At 36.8% G+C, this 17861-nt stretch overlaps 1 protein-coding gene across 1 annotated transcript; it reads right to left on the minus strand.

Annotated features, from left to right (window-relative positions):
* Positions 1-106: 106 nt before the first annotated feature.
* On the minus strand, positions 107-17245 carry LOC103022032 (C-type lectin domain family 4 member F-like). The gene is made up of 8 exons (XM_049476418.1): positions 17124-17245; positions 13080-13217; positions 12905-12994; positions 12745-12828; positions 12569-12640; positions 11163-11317; positions 688-797; positions 107-580 (listed from the first exon to the last, which is right to left on the minus strand). The coding sequence occupies exons 1-8, from the start codon at positions 17209-17211 to the stop codon at positions 418-420; spliced, it is 900 nt and encodes a 299-aa protein (XP_049332375.1). The 5' UTR covers positions 17212-17245; the 3' UTR covers positions 107-417.
* Between the last annotated feature and the right edge of the window lie 616 nt (positions 17246-17861).

Consider the following 17861-nt stretch of genomic DNA (forward strand, 5'->3'; position numbering starts at 1 on the left):
CTCTGTTCAGGATTTTACTAAACCGCTGGTCTGCAAATGTGAGTTTTAATAATTTTAACCATATATCACACAAAAAAACTGTTTAAGTTAAAAAAGCACCAAGCCGTGGTTTAGAGTAATTTCATTTATCTTAGTTTTACACATTTACAGTTAGAATGCTTGTGACCACTTCTAAAACATGGAAGACATGATCATCGGTCGGAAGGCAGTATACACCCTGGACAGGTCGCCAATCCATAGCAGGGCCTGTTTATAGCAATGCATTTAAATTTAAACATGAAGCACTTTCAAACTATATCAGCTCAAACAGTGAAACAACCAGGCACTTACCACATCTCCAGAACATAAGCTGATTTAAAGACATTTTAATCACTGACAAAAAGCTGAAGTACTGTGATAAAATAAAGATAACAAAGTTTATTTTTCACAGATGAATTTCTTCAGTTTACGGCAGGAAGAATCAAACCATGAATGTGTATGACCACTTTCATTCCCCAGACTAGCACAGTTCTCTCCTGAAGGGTCTTCATATTTCCAGTTATCAGGCTCATCTGGTTTGTCCGGCCTTTTTAACCACAATCTGTATGAGTAAGAAAGACTGTTAGACTCTGTTCTTTTCATTTTCATTTTGTTCCATTTAAAACTCGACCATGGAAACCAATGCAGCCAAAAGCAGTTGGTTCTTACATTACTCCTGTCTCAGTGAGGGGCTGCTTGTTCACCCACATCCACTTTCCCTCAGTCTCCAAATCATTCAGCCCGATCCAGTGAGTTTCTCCACTTGAATTTACAAAGATCTAATATATAAATTAATATGGAGTTATTTGAGTGCAGTGAAAAGTACAACAAATATTAATTCCAGTGGTATCAGAATCTGTATTTTATCTTGATATGAGTGTTGTGTTTAAGCATCAAAGTAGTTTAGACTTGCATTAGATGAAACATGCTTTAGTCTGAGTAAAAAAACATTCAAATAAAACCCAGACTAAGAAAAAAAATGTAATTTTTTGTAATAAGTTTACTTACCTGCTCAGCTTCACTGGTTATTATAACCAGATGTCCTCCTTTCTCAACACAGTGATCTCTACTGTTTGTCCAATTTAGTGTATTAGTGGAGAAGTAATAACACTTTACACCAAAACGCTTCCAGCCATCTCCACACTGTCCACATTTCTGACATTCTTATGTTGAGGAATGAACAACAAAATATAAAAAAAATAGTTAAGATTTTGACTGATCCTTTTTTCATTCATGATGGATATGAATATCGGGGCAGTGGCAGCTCAGCAGTTAAAGTGGAGGAGTTGCAGAAATCCACAGCTGAGGTGAAACAATCTTTCCACAACACAACTATAAGTTGTGCACTGCAAAAATTGCCATTTGCGGTTTGGCAGAAGTCATGTAGGGGACATAGCAAACATGTGGAAGAAGGTGCTGTGGTCAGATGAGACACAAGTTGAACTTTTTTACCTAAATGCAAAGCGCTATGTGTAGCTGAAAAGTAAAACCCTGTATCACCCTGAACACACTATCCCCACTGTGAAACACGGTGGTGGCACAAATAACACAAATGCTGTTAACAAAGTGAACCACTTATATCATCTTACCTTTGCAGGCAGAGAAAACCTCATGGGCTGTGTGATACTTGACCTTCAGCACCTCATACTGTTTTTCTGTTTCTGATACAAAATAAAAATAGTTTGGCTTCTCAGGTCTACTGTTAATGTTTAGTTTTTAGCTTGAGAAAAAATCAACACACTAGAAAAAAACTGGTAAAAACTCACCATTTAAAGAAGCAACATGGCTTGAAGCATTCTCATAGTTCTCTTTAACCTGATCCAATTGTGATTTTAACTCTTCAGCTGCAGCTGAAAGCACAATGATGGTTAAATATAATAACAGTGAACTCTTTAAGAGACGCTAAGAGATACAAATATTTCTTACCAGTGGCATTGTGTAGCTGAACTGACAGGCTTTCTACAGCGCTGGTAAACTGATCACTTAATGATTCATAAGAGACTCCTTTATTAAAATCTGTTAACAAGAGATGAATCTGAATACAAGAGATGAATAAAAATATTCTATAGATTCTTATAGATTGAAGCTGGGTAATACTCACACAGGACCCCCAGAACACAGAGCGCCACTAAAGCACAGAGCAGGAGGAGGCCGAGAGCAACCAGAACAAACTTCAGGGTATTTTCAGAATGTGGAGGATTCCTCTCTCTGACTGAGTGTCCAGTGTGTTCAGAGACATCTGAAATATATGACTTGGTTACTCTAGAAAAACACAGAAAATGAGTTTTCTACAACCCCAAATTAGAAAGGCGGGGACAGAGTTTCTGAAAGAAAGAAAGAAAGAAAGTAAGATAATAAATGTAACACTGTAAACTGCCCATTGTAACTTATAAAAGTGGGTTTTAAAATCATACCTTTGCAGTTAATTATCACCAGTGATGGGAATGACGGCGTTGAAATAAACGGCGTTACGAACAACGTTACTTTTTTTCAGTAACGAGTAATCTAACTAATTATTCTGACTGTCACTTTAACGGTGTTACCATTTCCGACACCCTGTTACTGCACATTACTTTAGCCGCTCAATTAATTATTATTTTTTTTTACTTCACGCCTACAGACAAAGGCACAAGCGTGTGTGCGTTGTGTCACAAGGGAGGGGAGGATGAGATAACCACCTAAGCAATGATTGTTGTCTTTGATGTTGTGCACTCTATTCATCTGTCTTATGAAACACGCTCTGAGAAGGTGGGGGCCAGGGGGTGGGGGTTACGGGGGGCAAGTAACACAAAAGTAACGCAATAGTTTTTTACTTTTACTGGTAACTAGTTACTTTAATAGTGAAATAACTCAGTTAGTAACTCAGTTACTTTTTTTTTGGAGAAGTAACTAGTAACTATAACTAATTACTTTTCAAAATAACGTGCCCAACACTGATTATCACATGAGAACAATATTACAAAGCCAAACTTTATTACTTTATTTGAAAGAAACTAGTATCGTTTCTCTGTCTGTGTTTCTGCTCCACTCTTGTGATTAATGAAGTTTTTTGTGTATTTGAGTAAAATAAATATGCATCCTCCGCTAGACAGTTTTAATACAGTACAGGCTGCTTTAAAATGAGTAATTGTTATTCTCAAACCTTTCCTACGTTGATGTGTAATAGGCTATTCCTCTTATATTTACACTTCTCATCCAAAAATAGTTGCACCCAAAAAGAATTAATCGATAGCAATTAAATTTGGTAGGTAGGTTTGAAACCATGAGATATGCAAGTTTTATACACACACACACACATATATATATATATATATATATATATATATATATATATATATATATATATATATATATATATATATATATAAATAACGTCATCCTGTAAAAATATCTATACATCTATACATGTAGTGCTGCCCATATTTAGTATTCTGCTCAATCCTTTTTGTTCCCCATTTACAGAAAGTTGTAGAAGACCACAGACTTCATGCACTGGTACTAAAGGTTGGCTGTCTCATTCAGTGTGAGATTAACCACATTTGTCTTGATCATCGACAGCTTTAGCAGTTATGTATCCATTTGCATGTTGCACATTTTAAAAAATAATAGTGGTAGAAACTGGATACAAAAAAAAACATCATCATATTTTGATTTTCAAAGTAATTATATGAAATGATATACGATGACAAAACTCTGAAAATCTGAAAATTAGGGTTGCACATTGGACCCAGCCCAGGGAAGTGTGGTGTTCCAGCCTCTCTCCTCTCCTTACTTTATGGGATTTCACAGGTTTTTCCTTACAACCTTAACTCCAACTCCAAACACTGTCTGACCACCCCCACCCAACCCCAGCCCTTCTTATCCACATAGCTGACACAACCAGTTATATATTACTGCTATTTTTGAATCTTTTTTTTAATCCTATTAGACGCATGCCTATTATTTACTATTTTAATTGTTTCCTGCTTTTTGTAGCTTGTTCCGATATTTAAAAAATGCAGAGCAGCTTTATTTTCTTGTATTTTTTGTTCATTATTTGGTAATACGTTTCTGCATCTAAGACCTTGTAAGAGGCCCCAAACAATTAAAAAACAGAATTAGTCATTGTTGATACTGATTTGCTATGCGTCTTAAAGTGTAATCACAAGCATTCTTTGAATAATTAACTATCACAATGCCTCTGCCCATATACAATTATGTCATGCTTAATTTCACATTAATTTATATAAAATAAATATATTTTAAAAGCAGCAGTTCAAACAGTATTTCATATCAACTGCAAATAAACAACTGGGGAAAACATCAGTAAAGGTAATTACAGGAAGAGTTTAACAATAGTCAATTTATTCAATAACAGATTAATAATAGGACTGAGATGTTTTCATGTTACTGTTAATATGAGCAATCAGTTCATTTACATGAGTTTTGTATCAGTGTAATAAGCAGCAGTAATTACACAGTGAATATCTAAATAAGTTCTAAACTAAACTAGGCAAAATAATAAGTCATAAGGCATAATTAATAACCAGTAAAATTATACATAAACCATAGCTAATGAGTAACATAATATATTTACTATTCATTTTATGCCCTGTACAGTGTGACATACTGATCGATTATGACAGGAAAAAATATTTATAAAACAAAATCACACGAAAATAACACATCAAACAAATTACCTTGAGCTGGAGAACTGGGAAATCTTTTCTTCCCAGTAGTTGCAGAGAGATTCAAATCAATATTTCCATAAACATGATCCATTTCCATCTTCAGTGCACTGCCTTTAGTATCAGGAAATATTAAGAACTTATTTACCCCCCAAGAGGAAATAGTTTTCTGAACACACACAGAAATAGCACTTCCCTTTCGATACTGAGAGCTCATGTCTTTCACTAATGTTCTCTAATGTTAAGTAGGGTCATTCTTAAAAGAGTTTGATAACCTGACAGCAGATGAAAAACAAAATTTTGGATAATGGAGTCGGTGGATATTAATTCATTGTCAGAGATAGGTGCATGTATAGTTTTTATTTTTATTTTTTTATTATTTACAAATTGGCAAAGCATGAAGAAATTTAAGTTTCTGTCTTAACAAAAATTATTAAAAATGATTAGGCAACAAGAGGGAAAACACTGCTTTTAACAAACAACTACTAGTCTTGGACACGGCTCAGAGATGTTTTCCAAGTGATTCTATTCTTTAATAAAATTAGCAAAACAGTGTGTATACAATTGTCAAGTATTCAATTTAAAGTTTAGTTTTGTCACAAAAAAGTGCTTTGTAACAAAATGTTTGGGGTTTATTTTATTGGAATTTTGTTAAATCAACAGGGTAAAATTTACACCTAAATCCACAGTGGATTTATTTATTCAAGTTTCTAGATAAAACTTTAAAAAAAGTACAGTAGCAGTTCTTCTGTAACGTCTGCAGATTTAAGGAGAACAAGTAGACTGATTCAATTAAATAAAAAAATACTAAAATGTTTAAATCATTAAAATTTTACTGTGGGTAGCAAGTGTTTGTCTTAGGATGCTGTGTTTTTTTCCACCATGCATAATGCCCTCCAAATAACTCAATTTTAGTTTCACCAATCAACAGCACCTTATTCCAAAATGAAGCTGGCTTGTTCAAATGTGCATTAGCATACCTCAAGAGACCTATTTAAGAAAAATGTTTATTAAGAATGGTTACACACAGCACTGCAAGTCAAAATTAATATATTAAATATATTAAATAAAAAACATGCCTATTTTACAGACCATTTTCTGGCAGAAAAACTAAGCTCGGGCAGAGAATCTAAACACTGCATTTTCCGCTGCATTTTGGTTTGGTTTGTGACCAAACGAAAAATAAAGTACGTTCCAGTCATGAATAAATGAAATAATCCTTTGAAGTACTGATGAAGGATGACTGCGTGTTACTGCAGTATGCATTTGAGGTGTAATGTTTATTTAATTTCCCATTTTTGTTTGGATTATCAAATAAAAAACAGAAAATATGTTAGTTTTTTTGTTTTATGTTTGAATACGAAATAGCGTTTTTCGATTTTGATTCTCAATTGAATCAGTTGGATAAAGATGTAAGATGATCATGATATATGAAAAGACAGCTACTAAGGGCTTCATACAGATGAATGCTTCAGAATATTTGAAACATGCAACACAAAGACGTGGAGGACACAGCCATCTCCCAGGACTGAGAATTTAAGTAAATGTTAAGTTTGTTTTACTAAACATACTTTTTAGCTCTGTCGAAAATATAAAATAAAGGTATTAACCCTAAAGGAGGTTGACCAATATTTTTTTTATTTAACACAGTGGTAAGATAAGGATACGTAATTAATTTATCCATTGTGTTTAGTGGTTGTTGGCAGGTTGAAGTGTTTTAGAAAATTAAAATGCAGTTTATTGAAAAGCAGGTGTGTAACTAAATTGCATAACTATTGAAGGCAATTAAGTGAAGCTGTGAAGCCTTCTGTACTGGCACTACAGTTATGCACAGAGCCTAGAAGTAGTAGGTATATAAAACCAATGTCTAAAATTAATCTTAAATTTATGTATCCACACTGAACGTGCAAGAGACGTCGGAAAAAGACGTCATCTGGCGCAGGGACGTGCACAGGAATCTTGAAGGGCAGTTGCTCTAACCTGAAGAATGGGCACCCCCACCCCACTTTTGGGTTTATTTTCGTTTGTTATTTTTCTAATAATAATAGAAATTACATAATTTAAAGTAAGTCAATAGTTACTTTTACTGGTAACTAGTTACTTTTATAGTGGAGTAACTCTGTTAGTAACTCAGTTACTTTTTTGGAGAAGTAACTAGTAAATATAACTAATTACTTTTTCAAAGTAAGGTGCCCAACACTGGTTGACAATGAGCAAGTTTCCCGACACACAACGAGCAGGCTTATTCTATTTGCTCTAATTAATACAGACATGTAGAAAAAAAAACGAAGACAAGCTGTAACCTAGATATAAATAATAATATCTTAATTATAATATAATAATAATAAATAATATAATAATATGCCAATTAGGCATATTTGTAGCAGTATGGTATTTTAATTTTCATCCCTGACTCATTTAAGTCATATACCTGATTTGATCTTTTTCTGTACAATCCCTGCTAAAGTTTTAGGTGAAGGAGACCTAAAGAAGGTCAGTGCATGTTTCTGGAAAAACAAAAAAGTGGGCGTGATATCGTCCATCGGCACAACCCTAGTTGAAATATGAAATCATATTTGCCTATATTATTTTTCCCCTCCCTCAGAAGGGCAATATCAGCCAAGGACGGCAAAAGGGCAGTTGCCCAAGCACATTGGGCCATAGTGTCTGCACCTCACTGATCTGGCGTCATAGTCTGCACCTTCAGGGGACCAAAATTGGATGTGAAAAAATGACCTAGAAAAGTTTTTTTACCACCCCTTTTTTCAGCGTTCTCAAGTCTCACACCTCAGCGAGTTCACACGCTCACACGCCACACATGGTATTTCACACGCTTGCATCCGAATGCTCTGGGAGTAGATCAGAGGACAACAGATTGAATGCATATATAGTGTCACATAAATTCCAAAAGTAGGGGCTCAAAAACACCAGCTGAAAAAAATTTACCTGCGTGTTTTAACATGTTGTGTGTGTAAATTTCCTTCTCTGTGTTTACTGGGGACAATTTCACACCCATTATTATTATGCAAAATGCATACAACTCTATTATATATTATGTTTTATATATTCACAAATTCAATAGCATTTCAGCAACTGAGTATAATACAGCTAGGTGTCAGCAAACACACACACATTCTTTATATTTACAATACAAGCCATTCATAGTAAAGATAAAACAACCAAGAAAGGTTTTGGATTCAAGACCTCTTATTTTTGACACATGTTGCGTGTGTCTCGAGGTTCAAGGCTAGTGAGCAGCCCAGTGCACTCACACTCACCGTTAAAAATATAGAATTTATTAGTAAATACATGGAAAATATATAACTTTAAAAACAGAACATCACAGAACAGAAAACTTTTCTCACTAGGCAAAGGAATGTATATATGAAATTCTGTCTAAAAACAAGAAAAGCATTTTTATAGTTGTTGTATTTCTGTATGTGACTTTGTAAAAATAAATCTATTAATTCTATTAATCATTTTTTAATAGTATTGTGCCATTATTGATGCCTATCTGATATCAATGGACACACTGCACACCATACAGGTTGAGACTTATTAAAGGCACTTTAAACAGTCCACACCAAATCTGCATTAACTGTGTTAGAATATTAGAGCTACGCGGAATGTATTATCACAGGACATGTGATATAGTAGACAACAAATATTGCCCATGTGAGTCTAAATTGTTTAATTATTTATTGTTCCTGATAACTAATCATTTATTTTCTATTTAAATCGCATTGCAATTCAACACTTTTTTTTTTTTGTGTTTATGTCCAGAGTATGAGAAAATATTTAAAATACAGAAATAGAGTATATTCAGTACTACTACCCTGCATTCAGTATTCTGCTCAGCCCTTCTAGTCGCCCAGTTACAGGAAGCTGTGAAAAAACACAGGCTACATTTACTAGCAATAAATATACCTTCACCCAACCCTAGCCCTTCTTATACACTAATATCTCACAACCAGTTGAATATTACAGCTGTTAATAAATCTTGTTTTTATTTGTAATAAGACCCATGCCTATTATTTACCATTTTAATTTCTACCTGTTTTCTACCAATTTTTTTGTAGTTTGTACTGCTTATGTACAAAAAAAAACACTTTTAGCAGAGCAGCTTTAACTATTGTTTTAATGTTTTTCTTGTATTTGTTTATTGCACTGCAACTAATACTTTGTAAATGGCCCAAAGCAATTAAAACCAAATACATTACAAAGAAACCATAATTTGTCGTTGTTGACGCAGATTTGCTATGCCTTGTAAAAAGTGGAATCACAAGCATGCTTTGACTAATTCATGATCACAGTCCCTCTGCCCATATATAAATATGTCATGTTTAATTGCACATTAACTTATATAAAATAAATATGTTTTAAAAGCAGCAGGTCAAACTGTTTTCCATGACAACTGCGAATAAACAACCCCGCTGAAAGTGCTCCTGTCTCTTCCGATCTGCAGTCTCTGGACCAGCGTTTCTCAACCTTTTTTCTATCACGGCACCCTTTAAATATATGCGAGATGTCAAGGCACCCCAGTTTACGGACGGGGGGTGGGTGCTGGCGCAGTACTTCAGGTGAGAACGAGGGGTGTTGCTGGCGGAATATGAAATAAAATAGCGCGTGCATCGCGTGGGGGGACAAAAACTTTACAGTGTGTCCCAATTTAGGGGCTGCATCCTTCAGAGGCTGTATTCGAAGACAGATTGCGTCACAGCTGCGCAGTAATACACCGCCTCTGTGGGTCGCATCCTTCAGAGTATGGTGCCTGTGAATTGGGACACACCCCGACACGAGCTGACTCTGGAAAGGAAATATGCACGTGAGGCGCAATATTTTGACGGCACCCCCGATGAAGCCAGACGGCACCCCAGGGTGCCGCGGCACCCTGGTTGAGAAACACTGCTCTGGACTACAATACCCAGGATGCACACTGACACAACATGACACTGCAACACTGGAAATCAATCATCAAATTACTAACACCTGATGACTGGCCTATATGAACCTCTCACTTCACGTCACCTGACCTGTGCTGAGTATTGATGGATTATCCTTCTACAACACGGTTCTCTTTGCCTGTGATTCGATTCTGAAAAAAATAAATCTGTTTTTGGAAAATGAAGCAGGTGAACCCAGGAAAAAAAAAACACTTCTCACACAGGGATTTAACCTGAGGTGTCAGGTTCGCGGTCTGTTATACTTACCGCTGCCCCGGTTAGTAAACTGAGTAACAGCTGGAAAAAATGCCTTATAATGAGATAGGGATCCCGAGAACGGGCGGAAACAAAAGTCACGATGAATGCGACGGAGAGACGGGAAACCTGTAAACTAAAATTCGCCAGAGAAGCATTTTATTTTTTATTTTTTTTCATTATCGTTCATCATCGTTCAAAAAAACCCGCGGGCAGCAACTTTCATATGCTATTAAGAGTCAATCTGTGTCCCCTGTACTTTTGCCCGGAAAGCTTGTGGTTGGATAACAAGTATAAACATATACCATTCAGACCCTCTATTACGTCACGTTAAACTCCAGATGCATGTAGCTTTATGAAAGAGACTGGAGACAAGTGGAGTGAGATGTTGCACTCTGAACTGAGACCCAGTGAGAAAGTTGAGCAAAGGAAGACCCCAGTTATGCGTCTCCAGCTGCAGCGAGTGGCTTCGGAAGGATCAAATGCAAAAACAACTCTTTTCATATGAGTCCCCTCCCCCCACCAGGTTCAAAAAGTAAAAAAATCCATCCCAGGATTTCGCTCCCCTTGCCTGGCTGGCCCTGACAGTAATTATATTCTTAACATTCACACATTGGAAAAATGTTGGTCAAGACAATGTAGGTCTTTTACTCTGCAAATACACTTTGCAGTGACTATTTAAAAAAAAAAAAAAAAAAACATTTTGATAAATAAAATAAAGATAACGTATTTTACTTTTCACAGATGAATTTCTTCAGTTTTCTGCAGGAAGAATCAAACCATGAATGTGTGTCACCATAGTCATTCCCCAGACAAGCACAGTTCTCTCCTGAAGGGTCTTCTTGTTTCCAGTTATCAGGCTCATCTGATCCTTCCTTTCTTGTAAACCACAATCTGTATGAGTTAGAAAGACGGTTAGACTGTTTTCTTTTCATTTTCAGTTTGTTCCATTTAAAACTCAACCAATAAAAGCAATGCAGCTAAAAGCAGTGTATGAACTGTGTAAGAGAACACGGTTCTTACGTTACTCCTGTATCAGTGAGGGGCTGCTTGTTTACCCACATCCACTTTCCCTCCTTCTCCAAATCATTCAGCCCGATCCAGTGAGTTTCTCCGCTTGAACTTACAAAGTTCTAACATATAAATATGAATAAATACAAATATTGATTCCAGTGGTAACAGAATCTGTATTGTGTCTTGATCTGAGCATTGTGTTTAAGCATCAGAGTAGTTCAGAAAACCTAGACTAAAGAAAAAAAAAATAAGTTAATGTACTCACCTGCTCAGCTTCACTGGTTATTATAACCAGATGTCCTCCTTTCTCAACACAGCGATCTCTACTGTTCATCCAGTTCAGTGTGTCAGTGGAAAAGTAGTAACACTTTACACCAAAACGCTTCCAGCCATCTCCACACTGTCCACACTTCTGACATTCTTATGTTGAGGAACAAACAACAAAATATAAACAAATTAGTTTAAAAAGAAGATTTTGTCTCTGATCCTTTTTTATTCATGATGGATATAAACATCAGGGCAGCGGCTGCTTAGCAGTTAAAGCACCATGTCATGTGGGAAGCAGTCAAGAGACGCATAGTCACTCTGGAGGAGCTAATTTGTGGTCACACACTACACAAATCTGGCCTCTATAAAAGAATGGCACGATAAAAACCATTGATGAAAGAGAATTGTCATTTGCAGTTTGGCAGAAGCCATGTAGGGCACACAGCAACCATGTGGAAGAAGGTGCTGTGTTCGGATGAGACCAAAGTTGAACTATTTGGCCTAAATGCACAGTGAAAAATAACACCCTGTTTCACCCTGAACACATCATGCTGTGGGGATGCATTGGAGAACTTGGCTGAGTTTGAGCTGTTTTGCAAAGAATAGACAAAAATCTCAGTCTCTAGATACGTAAAGCTGGTAATGACATAATAAAAGACTTACAGCTGTTATTGGAGTGAAAGATGAATACTGAATACTTTTGCATGACACAATTCAGATTTTTACTTGATTATATTATGCTACTTTGTATTGGTCTATAACTTAAAATATTTTTTTTGTTGATTTTTTTGTTGAACCCACTCATTAGGACTCCCCTATAACCCCAACACCAGGACGACTAGCACATGCCTCCTCTGATACATGTGCCACCACATCTTTTCAAGCTGCTGCTGATGCACCACTGCTAAATAGCATCACAGCACAAACTGAGGAAAGCGCAGCGACTCGGTTCTGATACATCAGCTCACAGACGCCTTGTGCTGAGCGACATCACCCTTTGGAGTGATGTGGGGAGAGAGCAAGAACCTCAAAATCGGCCATATTATCCGATAGTGTGGGAATCTTTTACCAGTTTACACACTGATAGAGCCGGTGGCAATCAAATGTAGATTTGTTCGGACAACTGAGGCTATAATCGTGTTGTGTAACTCTGACATTAACAGCATTTAACAATCAACAGTCATTTGCCTTTTTTGGTAAAAAAAAAAATACACAAATGCAGTTAACAAAGTGAACCACTTATTTTTTACTCAGCATTATATAAATCCATACATTTTTCCCTAAGTTCATCTGCGATTTTTCTTTTGCTATAAAAAACAGCCTGAGTGTGGTGTTTCCAGTGTTTTTGCCAGAGGCTGTAAGAGTAGTGTGATCAGTAACCATAGTAGTGTAAAATCATCTTACCACTGCAGGCAGAGAAAACCTCATGGGCTGTGCGATACTTGACCTTCAGCACCTCATACTGTCTTTCTGTTTCTGATACAAAATAAAAATAGTTTGGCTTCTCAGGTCTACTGTTACTGTTCAGTTTTTAGCTTGAGAAAAAATCAACACACTAGAAAAAACTGGTAAACACTCACCATCTAAAGAAGCAACATGCCTTAAAGCATTCTCATAGTTCTCTTGAACCTGATCCAATTGTGATTTTAACTCTTCAGCTGCAGCTGAAAGCACAACGATGGTTAAATATAATAACAGCGAACTCTCTAAGAGACACTAAGAGATACAAATATTTCTTACCAGTGGCATTGTGTAGCTGAACTGACAGGCTTTCTACAGCGCTGGTAAACTGATCACTTAATGATTCAGAAGAGGCTCCTTTATTGAAATCTGTTAACAAGAGATGAATCTGAATACAAGAGATGAATAAAAATATTCTATAGATTCTTATAGATTGAAGCTGGGTAATACTCACACAGGACCCCCAGAACACAGAGCGCCACTAAAGCACAGAGCAGGAGGAGGCCGAGAGCAACCAGAAGAACCTTAAGGGTATTTTTACAATGTGGAGGATTCCTCTCTCTGACCGAGTGTCCAGTGTGTTCAGAGACATCTGAAATATATGACTTGGTTACAGAAAATTAGACTACATGCACTGGTCCTAAAGGTTGGCTGTCTCATTCAGTGTGAGATTAACTACATTTGTCTTGATCGTCGACAGCTTTAGGTGTTATCTATCTATTTGCATGTTGCACATTTAAAAAAATAATAGTGGTTGAAACTGGATACAAAACAAAAACATTTTATATTTTGATTTTCAATGTAATTATGTGAAGTGATATAGGATGACAAAACTCTGCATCCAAAAATAAGGGTTGCACATTGGACCCAGCCCAGGGAAGTGTGGTGTCCCAGCCTTTCACCTCTCCTTACTTTATGGGATTTCACAGGTTTTCCCTTGCAGCCTTAATGATACTATACCATCACTCACCATACTGTACCTCCAAACACCATACCTGTCAAGTTTTGGACTTAAAAATAAGGGAAATTTTCCATTCACCTGCTTCGAGTCGCCCACCAACCCAACCGAGGTTCAGAATCCCTTATATTTTAAGACAGGTTTACAATAAATCTAAAATAACCACCTGGGAACCTTTAACAAACTACAATTAGATTATCAGAATCTGACAGGTCTATCTTTGTTGACACTGAAATATTGTGGACATTCCTATATATGTAATTCTTATACTACAGCCTAAGTAAAACCCTTTTCTAGACATTTACATGAAATCATCAGCTTTTACAAAAAGGACATGGACCAGATATATTGCATAAGTAAATATTAGTCCAAAGGGGCCTAAACAATTAATAATTTTATTAATACTTCTTTCCAGGCCCGTAGCCAGGGGGGATCGAAGGGTTCGTTCGATCCACCCCCATCCCCCCCTCAGCCACCCCAACCCCCCTCCTGCCCCCAGAGTAGTGACGAGTAAGAAAAATGGTTAATGTTTCTCTTTACACATTTTGTTCAGACTGTTTTACACCAATCCAGTAGGTGGCGGCAATTCCCCCATTTCGGTTCTTAGCTTGTGGAAAGAATAAGAATCAGGGGAAAGTTACTTGAGAAAATGGGTAAAAAAGAAGACAAGGAGCGAAAACGGAAGAAAACGGCGGTAACATTGTCCCAAAATATTGGTGACTTGTTCAAAAAAAGGCCCAAAATCGGTAAGCTGCTGAGTGCAGGCTTCTATTTCTTTACAACTCCCCTGTATTAACAGTGCCGGGCTCGGCTAAGCCCAATAGTATAATTGTACATGTAACACCGGATTATTACTGTTATTATTGTGATAACTCTAAAGTCTGGATTTTAGTTGATTTTTAAGAAATGTAGGTTAAGTGACAATAACATTCAGTCACTCACTTTGCAATGCTGACGATCAAGCTAGGGTGTATTTTACTCTCAACATGCCTGTTGCTCCTAAAGCCATATATAAAATACAGTATAGAGGTGTAAAAAGGGGGTTAACCTCTTAACACGCCCTAGCCCGCCGGCGGGCCAGAAAAATATCATATTTAATATCTGGCTGTGTTTATGAATACTTATAGGTTCAATATAGACACCCAATATGCCATTTTAAAGCTTTTCAGTTATCTAGCCTATTTAGCCGTATCTCCTTTCAGAAAATAAACATTTAGGGCGAAATATGCCTAGTTATGAAATATTATTTTCATATTTGGGATTTTCGTACGTCCATATTTGATCGAATGCGGACATGTTATACACCATTCGAACCGTCTGCCTCTCCGGATTACTGAACTGTGTTTAGAGTTTAAATCTGCTTGTGTTTCGCTTTGTGTTTAACGTTAAGTTACCTCAGGACACTCGAGACACACACCCAACCCCCTCCAGCGCTTCCCCCACACTCTTACCTTCAAAACGCAATCCAGTCACCAGTAATTCTCACATATATCCAAACAGTGCTTTAAATAATTTGAGGCAGAAAAAAACAATATCAACTTTAACGCGTTATTAAAAGCGGATTATTGGTCGCTCCACGAATCCACGCATATCTAATGACCAGACGGTATGCCAGACGGTATGCAAATGAGCTCTCTCAGCCAATCAGGCGCCGAGTTCAGCGAGCTGAAGGGAGGGGGGGAGGCAACGAAGTCCCAGCACAGTTGTAGGAAGATTTGAATAAGACAGAACACTTCAATTTATATTATTATTAATTCATGTTTAAGTTTTAATGACAATACCGATAGTGAAGTAATTCTTATCTATTTATGTCAATAGTAGAGAGATAGACAATAAAGGACAGCAACATCAGAGACAAACAATGGAGGGCAGCAACAGAGACAATGGAACAAAGCAACAGACAACTGAGGTGAGCAACAGAGACAGACAATGAAGTCACATCACAGATGTAGGAAGTTTGAGTAACACTTACATTTATATCAAATTTATGTTAACAGTGGGGAGCAACAGATGAACAAATAAGGACAGCAACAACAGATTCACAACAAACTTATAATGAATAAAATATGTCTAAATTAAAAGGTTTGAAGTGTGCTCGTGTATTTAGGGGGCATTGGAGTAGAGAGCCAAATGAAGTCCACTTTTGGGGGAAAAAGATCCCCCCCATAACAATGCTGGCTACGGGCCTGCTTTCTATTGATCAATTCAGTTAATTTCAGCCCTCTTCACATTTTCCCTCTCTCCAGATCAACCATCTCTTCTGCATCTTCTAAATAATAAATTACACCACAATACTCTAAAACTAGCCCCGAACTAATAAAATAAATACAGTTTCGTTCATTATAGCTTACAGTAGGCCTGCAATCCTAAATTAATAAACACAGTTTGAAAATGAAATAGTTATTGGCTGATCAGGGCAGGTTGAACATCTAATTGTAAAGTTAAGCTAACTGAGTCACAAGCTGTATTTTCTTAAGCACACAGTCGGTTTGATCTGTCTGTTTCAGAAACAGCGTCATCATAGTTTACATGTTTAGCTCCGTTACCTCGCTGTTTATCCAGATATGCTTTAACGTCAGCTGCTCCGACTAGCTCTCACAGCGAGGAGGGCGGGGCTTTCCTACAAACCAGGAACCTGATTGGCTGTTTCACCTGAAAGGCGGGACTTTCTCCTTGAACCGGCACTACCATTGGTTAAGAGACACAGTGACCAGTGCCCTGTCGCCTCAATAATAAATTTTTGTTTTTTATATATATATAATACGGGAAATTTACGTGAAAATACTATTACGGGAGGACGGCGGGAAAGAGGAGTAAAATACGGTAGTTTCCCGGCCAAAACGGGAGACTTGACAGGTATGCCAAACACACTCTGACCACTCCCACCCAACCCCAGCCCTTCTTATCCACATAGCTGACACAACCAGTTATATATTACTGCTATTGTGAATCTTTTTTTTATTCCTATTAGACACATGCCTATTATTTATTTTCTTGTATTTTTCTGTTCATTATTTGGTAATACGTTTCTGCATCTAAGACCTTGTAGGATGCCCCAAACTATTAAAAAACAGAATTATGCATCTAAGTGTAATCACAAGCATTCTTTGAATAATTAACTATCACAATGCCTCTGCCCATATGCAATTATGTCATGCTTAATTTTACATTAATTTACATAAAATAAATATATTTTAAAAGCAGCAGTTCAAACAGTATTTCATATCAACTGCAAATAAACAACTGGGGAAAACATCAGTAAAGGTAATTATAGGAAGAATTTAACAATAGTCAATTTATTCAATAACAGATTAATAATAGGACTGTTAATATGAGCAATCAGTTCATTTACATGAGTTTTGTATCAGTGTAATAAGCAGCAGTAATTACACAGTGAATATCTAAATAAGTTCTGAACTAAACTAGGCAAAATAATAAGTCATAATTAATAACCAGTAAAATTATACATGAACCATAGCTAATAGCTAATGAATGTTTATAAAACAAAATCACACAAAAATAACACATCCAACAAATTACCTTGGGCTGGAGAACTGGGGAATCTTTTCTTCCCAGTAGTTGCAGAGAGATTCAAATCAATATTTCCATAAGTGTGATCCATTTCCATCTTCAGTGCACTGCCTTCAATGTCAGGAAATGTTAAGAACTCTTTTACCCCCCAAGAGGAAATAGTTTTCTGAACACACACAGAAATAGCACTTCCCTTTCGACACTGAGAGCTCACATCTTTCACTAATGTTCTCTAATGTTAAGTAGGGTCATTCTTAAAAGGGCTATAGGGTTTGGTGGGCACTCAGAAGAGTTTAATAACCGGACAGCAGATAAAAAACAACATTTTGAATAATGGAGTCGGTGGATGTTAATTCATTGTCAGAGATAGGTGCATGTACAGTTTTTATTTTTATTTTTTTATTATTTACAAATTGGCAAAGCATGAAGAAATTTAAGTTTCTGTCATAACAAAAAACATTAAAAATGATTAGGAAACAAGAGGGAAAAAATGCTTTTAACAAATAACTACTAGTGTTGGACACGGCTCAGAAATGTTTTCCAGGTGATTCTATTCTTTAATAAAATTTGCCAATCAGTGTGTATACAATGCATTTTATGCCAATTGTCAAGTATTCAATGAGCGCTCTAAAGGGTCCCGCCTGCCGGAAGAAGTACCCTTCAGGGGGGAGGATTTTCTTTGGGGGGGGGCTACGGGTTGGTGCGGTGAGCCTCGGGTCTCTTCTCGTGTTAGGCAGTAGCCATGAG

Source organism: Astyanax mexicanus, chromosome 3, assembly GCF_023375975.1.
Source record: "Astyanax mexicanus isolate ESR-SI-001 chromosome 3, AstMex3_surface, whole genome shotgun sequence".
Classification (NCBI taxonomy): domain Eukaryota; kingdom Metazoa; phylum Chordata; class Actinopteri; order Characiformes; family Acestrorhamphidae; genus Astyanax; species Astyanax mexicanus.